Here is a 9,128-nt window from a genome sequence, read left to right on the forward strand (position 1 = left end):
GGTGCACTAAACCACTGTACTAAACCACTGTACTATCAAGGCTCTTTTTGTATTAAGCTCTTTTTGTATTAAACTCAATCCTCATAAGCTAAATTAGTTTTTGTTCATGACCAAAAGTCTTCACAGAAAGAAGTTGTTAGAAGTGTTTCCTATCTCTGATGTATTCTTGGCTCAACTTAAGTGTGTTGATTGTTAGAACAAGATACAGTAATTGCTTCTGGAAAAGCAGTTCTTCTTACAGGAATCCTTAATTGATAACATTAAGCAGTAATGAAGCCTCCCATATTATTGTTTCCATTGTATATGGCTATTCCAATCCAGAATGTAAAACAAATTGTATATCTTATCTAAAATTCATGATGATTATTCTTTTTTGTATCAACATCCAGGAGCCTGGATAGTTCTGCAGACTAAAGCACTGTAATTTAACACCAGCTGTCTGCAATTAAAGTAAATTCGAATCTTGCCAGGCTCAAGGTTGACTCAGCCTTCCATCCTTTCTAAGGTAGGTAAATTGAGGACCCAGTTTGTGGGGGCAATAAGCTGACTTTGTATAAAATATACAAAAGTATGAAGGCTATTGCTTAAGGCACTATAAGCCGCCCTGAGTCTCCGGAGAAGGGCGGCTTATTTATTTATTTATTTATTTATTTATTTATTTATTTATTATTTATTTATTTATTTATTTATTTTATTATATTTCTATACCGCCTTTCTCCCGTAGGACTCAAGGCGGTGTACAGTCAAGAAAAATATAGACACACAAACATCATAAAATTGCTAATTAAAATTATTACTTAGTTTGGTCAATTAAATAAAACCCAGAATTAGATAACATTTAAAAATCATTCACATGTTCATATGTTTAGCCCCGCCTGTTGGAACATCAGGGTCTTGAGGGCACGGCGGAAAGCATGGAGATCAGGGATATTCCGTATCTCTGGGGGCAGTTCATTCCAAAGGGTTGGAGCCCTCACAGAGAAGGGACTAGGAGTCGCCAGTCGGCATGATTTGACTGAGGGTACCCTGAGTAGTCCCTCCCTGTGAGAACAAACTGGTCGGTGGGAGGCTATTAGTGGCAAAAGACGGTCTCGTAGGTAGCCAGGTCCTAAGCCATGGAGCGCTTTAAAGGTGATAACTAACACCTTGAATCGCACCCGGAAGACCACTGGGAGCCAGTGCAGCTCGCGTAGGAGAGGTGTTACATGGGCGTAACGAGCTGCACCCATAATCACCCGCGCGGCTACATTCTGGACCAGTTGGAGCCTCCAGGTATTTTTCAAGGGGAGCCCCATGTAGAGAGCATTACAATAGTCCATACGGGAGGTAATTAGGGCATGAGTGACCGTGCGCAAGGCGTCCCGATCCAGAAAGGGACGCAACTGGGTAGGTCTTAATATAAGATCTCACCTGTGTTTGGTCAGATTCAGATCGGCTTGTCCTACAATCGCTCTCCAGGCGTCTTTTCTGACGCTTCATCTCTCTCAGCTCCTCGGAAAACCAAGGAGCTAGACGAGATCGGCATCGGGTCAGAGGCCGCAAAGGTACGACGCGGTCCAAGCTCCATCAGGAACCTTTCGGGGTCCATCAGGCGCCTGGGACAGAACCATTTGGTTGGTTCCGTCTCCCTGCGGTGGGTGGAAGTGACTTGAAAGTCCATGTGAAGGAGAGAATGATCAGACCATGACAAGGGCTTGATGTCTATATCTCCTATTCTTAGATCATTCAGCCACTGATCAGAGACAAAAATCAAGTCCAGAGTGTGATTCCCCAAGTGGGTGGGGCCTTGAACTACCTGGGTCAGGTCCATGGCCGTCATGGAAGCCATGAACTCCCGAGCCGTCTTCGGCATCTCACCAGCGGATGGCAGGTTAAAATCCCCCATAACAATAAGTCTGGGGGTTTCTACCGCCACCCCGGCTATAATGTCGAGCAGCTCAGGCAGGACCGCTGTTACGTGGCAGGGAGCCAAGATGCAATCAGGCCCATCTGAATCCCCTGACCCCACTTCACAAGGAGGGACTCACATCCGGCTATCTGAGGAACAGTGGCCTCAGTGACTTTCTCTAATGATTGCTGCCACTCCCCTACCCCTTCCCTGAGTCCTTGGCTGATGGAATGCACGGAAACCTGGCGGGCACATTTCCACAAGCGGAACTCCTCCCTCCTGGCCTAACCAGGTCTCCGTAATCCCTACCAGGTCAGCACCCCCCTCTGAAATAAGATCATGAATGAGGGGGGCTTTATTTACCACTGACCTGGCATTACATAACATCAGCCGTAGACCCAGGGTCTGAGACTCTGAACAACCCGGGAAACGAGCAGTGCTTTGGGGGTCAGAGTGCGCAATCACTCGTAAACATCGAGTGCGCACTCCCGAAACATAATATGGCCCCCTGCAGCCGTCATATCTGCCCCTCCCACTTACTATACTAATGCCCATCGCTTCATCCCCCTGCATCCTTATAAATCAAATTTAAAAAAATAAATAAATTGTAAATTGTAAAAGAAATCACTATACAATTTTCATCCAATCACAATTATCTGGGGGGTTTTTTCATTTTTTTAAATACGTAAACTCTAAGTGATAGAACAGCTATCTTCCAAATGGTGAAATATATCAAATATGAAGTAATGTTTAAAATGGTAATGTTTTTCCTTACATTTTGAAATGTTTTTATAGCAACAATAAAAGTAAAATAAATTTGAGGTAAAGATTAGGATAGAAAATTTAGGCAAATCATATAAAACAGTTATGCAACCATTCCCAAGTTAACATGCATTTTATGATATTTCTCCATCATAATGGTTGCCATCCCGATTTTTTATTTATTATTATATTTCTAACCCATCTTGATGCTTGGAGCTCAGGTTGGTAGGCAGTTCCTAACAATTCTATAAAATAGATTGTGAGACTTTGGGCCATTCCCAATCTCTCAGCCAGAGGAGTATAACTACACTGCTCAAAAAAATAAAGGGAATACAAGCAGAAGACATCTGAGATCTGAATGAATGAAATAGCCTTATTAAATACTTTGTTCGTTACATACAGTAGTTTTGTGTTCCCTTTAGTTGTTTGAGCAGTGTATAAACTACTGTATGAAAAGAACAAAGTATTTAATAAGGCTATTTCATTCATTCAGATCTCGGATGTCTTCTGCTTTTGTTCCTTTTATTTTTTTGAGCAGCATGTATTGTCCTGAGAAAGCAGAAAATCATTTTGATGCACAGAAGCCAATTCAATTTGGTATTGATTGATTGATTGATTGATTGATTGATTGATTGATTGATTGAAATAAATGTACGTGGTTGCCAATCTCATAAGTGAGATTCTGGGCACCAGATAAGGATTAACACATACAATATATAAAAAATGAATTTCCCAATCAAATAAACCCAAAACGACTCCTATAAATCCACCAGGTAGTCTTTTCCTTCCCTCATTCCCCATGAATCTTCCAAGCTCCCAAGGATTTAGTCATGAGAGGTTGGAGGAAGGGAAGTCCCATTGCAAAAATTGAGTTCATTTTGTCCATCTCTGGGTTCAAGCTGGGATCTGAAAGAAAATGGTACACCCTCATTGGAAGTACAAGCTGACTCTGTATGAGCTGTTCCTAATATTTGTTTATTTATATCCCACTTCTATTATTTTTTTATAAATAACTCAAAGCAGTGAACATACAGTATCTAATACTCCTTCCTCCTATTTGCCCCACAACAGTGAGATAAACTGAGTGAGAATGACTGGCCCAAAGTCCCCTCGCTGGCTTTCTTGTGGCTAAGGTGGGACTAGAATTCACAGTCTCCTAGTTTCTAGCCTGGTGCCTTAACACTAGGCCAAACTGGCTCTCAATAAGATTTGAAACATTTTATTATCTATGGTCTGAAAGTATCTCTAAACATCATTCCTGATTCTTGAAAAAGACTTCAGGTTAAACTCTTGATATTTTGCAAAATACTGTATCTATTTCATCTTGTATGGAAAATATTATTTTATTGACTGCAAGCAAATAAAATAAATGTTTTTCTTGGTTTTTTTTTAAAAAAGAATCACATATTGGTTCCCTGCCTTCTGTTTCCCCAATTTTCCTCTCTCAACTTTCCACCCTGCCTCAGCTAGTTGGCTTATAGTCCCTTTCACACCCTTCCCCTTCTTTTAAACTGCATCTTTACTTGCTTTATTGACAAACCTCAAGGCTTTGTTCCTAAACAAAGGCAGTTGGTTCACCTAAGTACATGTTGCCCTGTAGGGTCCTTTGAAAAACTTTGCTTGTTCAGCTTGATCAGGTGTAGAAATCCAAAATGAGTACGTTTGCTGAGGTCTGTGTCACCTCGCAGTGCCATTATTAACAGCAAACCATGTTCTGTACTTTAAGCTCTCTTCTAAACAGAGAAAGGGAATTCATAAACTGAATTTTAGCACAGATGCACATAATATTATGGCCAGTTGTGAATGACTGACAGAACTTACACCAACGATCAAGGAGGTCTGACGTGATTTTCCACACAAAGAGAAGATCGGGAAGAGATTGGCCACTATTTATATAATACAATATTGACTATTATTCCAGAAGAGTTTGATGAAAGATTCCAATATCAGTTTGTTTTAAGCTCTCCTGGCTCTGTCCAAACTCAGTAAATACTTTTGCCTTTAGAAAATCCGTAATACATAGATTGGATAGATTAGCAGACGGGGCTGTTTGCCTGTCCTCCTGTATTCTCTAAGGGCTGACATACGTGCAGAATATGCCTAGATTCACCTCTTAAACAGATACAAATCAGCAGTGTTGCATTAATTTCAACAGAGACATACCAGCCCACACCCACTCAAGGTTGGCTCATGGACAGAGGAATGGCTCATTCTCTTGCCGAGCAAGCGAAATCGGCAATTTCCTTATTCTGGCCCCACTGTCCATAGAACGCACTGGGTGGATTGCTGAAATGGCAGAACATTTTCCTACTACACTGGGAATGATCCTACCTCAAAATGATTTTTAATACATTCAAAGGGAGTTGAGAGCCCACACCCCCATGGAATGAAACGTCTCCTTTTATCATTGAAGAGGAGGTTCTCATTGCCTTGGAGAAGACAGCCAACAAGATAGGAAAATTGTGAGTCATTTTAAGTCTAGTCAATTTAAATTAGTCTTCCAAGCAAATTCCCTGCCAGGTAATTTGTTGCCTAGAAGCCTCTGAAATAGTTGATCAAGCTGTTGAAAGACTGGTAATGATTCATCAATAAGAAGCAGAAGAAAGATAAGGAGCTACTTTTCAGGCAGCCAAAATTACCTGGCATCGGAAAACAGACTCTGCTACTGCCTCAAATTGTGACTGTTTTTTAAAAATTGTGCAAAAAAAAATCTCGTATTAGCTTGTAGAAATGTACTACCTAAAAATTGGATAGGGATTTTGTTCTTATTTCAGCTCAGTACACGATATTGTCATTGAACTGGTTTTATTTGCTCACAATTTCAGAAATGGATCCAAAGGAGCAGCCCTGTAGTAATTGGGAAGGAATAAACCCAGCACTGCAAGCAATAAAAGTGAGGAAAGATACATTTCACAATGAAGCTGAAATGGCTTTATCCAGTTTTACCCTGTAAGTCACCTCAGCAGTTACCAGAAGCAACCAGAAAAACAGAATACTGAAATCCAGAGAAGAAGAAAAAGTCCATGTTTTTGAACTAATATCATTATTTTCCTGATCTGAAGCAACTTCTGTATAGTTTCCAGCTTTCAGTTTTGATTACAATCACTACCAGATTTTTTTCAAGCTTGACTCTGGCATTTGTGATCCTACAGCTTTTCTTTAAATAACATGAGCATAAAGAAAGTGATCAGAAACATTATTGAATCCTGTTGGTTGATGTTGAATGTCCTTTATTGGTTAAATAAAGACTTGTTCAAACATTTGTGGGTTCTCTCTCTCTCCCTCCCTCCCTCTCTCCCTCCCTCTCCCTCCCCTCCCCTCTCTCATTTTAACTTGAGATTTGGGTATTGTCTGGTCAATCCAGTCAAGTTTGAAGAGTGTGTGTTTAACATGATATTCAAAGCACATGACAGTCATATGCATTGCTACCATTTAATTAACATCTCCAGATTGTTCTTCGACATATTACTTAATATTGTGTAATCTTGCTATGTCAAATATTAACCAGCTTAATGAGAGAAAGTGATGTACTATAACAACACTTCACCAAAAAGATCCATATTCTCATGTATCTGTGATACTACATTCATCTGTGATATGTCCTACTTGTCAACTAGCTACCTGTCAACTAGCTTGTCAACTAGCTACCTGTCTGGCTACTTGTCAACTAGCTAACTGTCAACTAGCTAGGATAAATTGGCATAGATGGTACAACTATTAATAATAACAAATTCCTAGGCCTAATGACTTGGAATGTTCAAAGCATTTCATAAATGCAGTATTATAGCTCTTGCAGCAACACTGCTCACTAGAGTATTCATGTATTTCATACTACGGGTCTAGTTAAAACAGGATCACTTATTTAATGGGGATTTATAGCAAAAGCAGGGCTCATCGATCAGGTACTGTGATAGCAGAGCAATGGTGGGTTGCTCCTGGTTCTGTCCGGTTCTTGCGAACCGGTAGTAAAAGCAGCGGGAGGCTCCGCCCACCCACCCAGATGTCACAATAGACGATCTGCGCATGCGCAGGAACGTTGTGAGCGAGCACATGTGCTCCTATTGCAAACCAGTAGTAAAGATAAGTAGAACCCACCCCTGTAGCAGAGATGTCCAGATTAAAATATAGTTTCTATTACAAGAAAATTGTTGATTTGTTTCTTCTATTTCTGGTTCAGGACTTATATAGGCTTTGACGCAGTCTTCTAAAAAATTTTTAGAACATATGAGAGCATGAACATGACACCTATGTATAGCAATTTAAAACAGCCACATCTTTTTCCAGGAACCATATGCTTGGAAGAATCATCTAAAGATTGGAACTGAAGTGCTGTGCAGTCCAACTAAATGAAACATACTGGAAAGTAGGTCAAGCATCTGTCCCCAAACTCAGAATTTCCAGACTACATCAACAATTAATTATGGAAGTCACTGTCCCAAGAAATTTGGAAAATGCCATGTTGAAGGAAGGGTCTCTTAAAGAATGGATTGTCTTTTGTTAAATAAGCCAGAGAGACTTATTGAATATCACAATGTTTTAATACTGTATAGCATTACCACGTTCAAGTGTTTTCCAGTTCCTCTTATGAACATTTAGAGTACAGGTAGACTTTGATTTACAACCATTTATTTAACAGCTATTCAACAGGGGTGGGTTCTAAAAATTTTTACTACCGGTTCTGTGGGTGTGGCTTATTTTGTGGGCGCGGCTTGATGGTCATGTGACAAACAATTATTTAGGATTTAGCAGAGGTACTGGTCTACCAGGCTTTTAACTGCTTACAGAGCCGTACTGGTCTACCCATTTGTTTTTGGAGCACACCAGTCTACCCATTTGTTTTTGGACTGGTCTGCTGGTCTACCACCACACTGCCTTTTACCACTGATCAGCTCTAGGGCGGCCCTTTGAAGTGCTGCGGCAAGAGTTTAAACAGTTTTTTGCTGCTCTGCCACCACCGAGAGCATTGGAAACCACTTTCAGGCAGCTTGACCTCAATTGCCAATCTACCACCGAGTGGTTTACAAGGAGCGGATCGGTTCTAGCCGATCAGCTGGGAGGCTTCTTGGCTTCTCAATTTAAAGCTAAGGTGTGTTGTTGTTTTTTTCTCTTCTTTGTCAAGTGAGCCCTGTTTTTTTCCTTCTAGCCGATCAGCTGGGACTCGGGAGGCAGTGAATAGATTGGGGGCAGTGCCAGGCAGAGGTGGTATTTACCGTTTCTCCGAACTACTCAAAATTTCCACTACCGGTTCACAAGAACCAGTAGCAACCCACCACTGCTATTCAAAGTTACAGCACTAAAAATGTGACTTACGATTGGTTCTTACACTTACAACTCTTGCTATATGCCCACAGTCACATGATCAAAATTTGGGCGCTTCGCATAGATATATACAATGGGGGAGGGGGGGTCACATGATTGCCATTTAAGATCTTTCCAGGGGACTTCCAACAAGCAAAGTCAATGGGCGAAGCCAAATTCACTTAATGATCACAGTGATTCATGTCATCCATGGCAAAAAAGTTGTAAAATCAGGTGATATTCATTTAATAACCGCATCACTTAGCAACTGACACTCCAATCCTAGTTGTGGTCATAAATCAAGGACTACCTGCATATTCTACCAAACTCTTCACTTTAGGAAAAGAATGAATAAACCCAATAAAAATAGGTTCTGTTCAGACCATTGGTCATATTATCTTTTCCTGATTAATAATAATGTTAATTGTGGTGCCTCAAAAATCAGAACCTATGGCTGTCAAATAGGCCGTAGGCTTCTGTAAAAGGATCAAGTCCAGAGCCTAACGTTATCTACTGCATCACTGCAAATTGCAGTTTTAAGTTGAAGGTTATTCCCCTTTCTTTCAATGTTGAGCAACTAAAAAAGAATATAAAAATTGCATAGATCTCTTAGATTTAAATGCACAGAACATTGCTTGAGGGGAGAGCACGAAAGCTCTGTATGGATGTTGGTACCATATGGATTTAATTGCAGATTGGACCTGGGGCAATGACTCAGCATTAACCCAACGCAGTAAAGAACCGTCGTTGTTCAGTGACAGACAATTTGTGTTCAAGGCAACAGGCAGCATTTTCATGTAAACAGGATCCAGAGAGACTCTTTTAACAACATTCCCCTGGCCCTTGTTCTCTTTCTCAGTCACAACTGTTGCTACAGCTACCAAAATCGCTATTAACATTGCAAATGAAGGTGGGCGGGGGGGAAACTTCTTGCCGTTTTTGGATTACCTGTCAGGGAGGCTTAAATCAGAAATAGAGCCTCCTTTGATGGGGCAGCCCATCCTTTTAAGTGGAGAGAGCAGAGGCAGCAGTTCTTCTGGATAAACATTTGAGATTTTGTGGAAACAGACAGAGGCGGGATGGGGGGGCGGAATCCCAAGCCTAATTCTCAGCCCTTTCAGGAGCACTTGAATGGCAAGGAAAATTCCACCAAGGAACACGAGGTCTCCAGGGAACTGCT

The 9,128-nt window shown here is 40.9% G+C and overlaps 1 protein-coding gene across 1 annotated transcript in view; it reads left to right on the forward strand.

Moving 5' to 3' along the window:
- Nucleotides 1–5,818, forward strand: part of RAD51B (RAD51 paralog B) — a 352,771-nt gene extending 346,953 nt beyond the window's left edge. The window contains exon 11 of the mRNA XM_070938226.1: nucleotides 5,476–5,818. Within this exon, the coding sequence (XP_070794327.1) occupies nucleotides 5,476–5,603 (128 nt within the window). The 3' untranslated portion in view covers nucleotides 5,604–5,818. The remainder of the gene's footprint in view (nucleotides 1–5,475) is intronic.
- Nucleotides 5,819–9,128: the final 3,310 nt, after the last annotated feature.

The sequence above is a fragment of the Pituophis catenifer genome, unplaced genomic scaffold (genome assembly GCF_029215685.1).
Source record: "Pituophis catenifer annectens isolate HBS135680 unplaced genomic scaffold, rPitCat1.0.hap2 SCAF_1, whole genome shotgun sequence".
Taxonomy (NCBI): Eukaryota; Metazoa; Chordata; class Lepidosauria; order Squamata; family Colubridae; genus Pituophis; species Pituophis catenifer.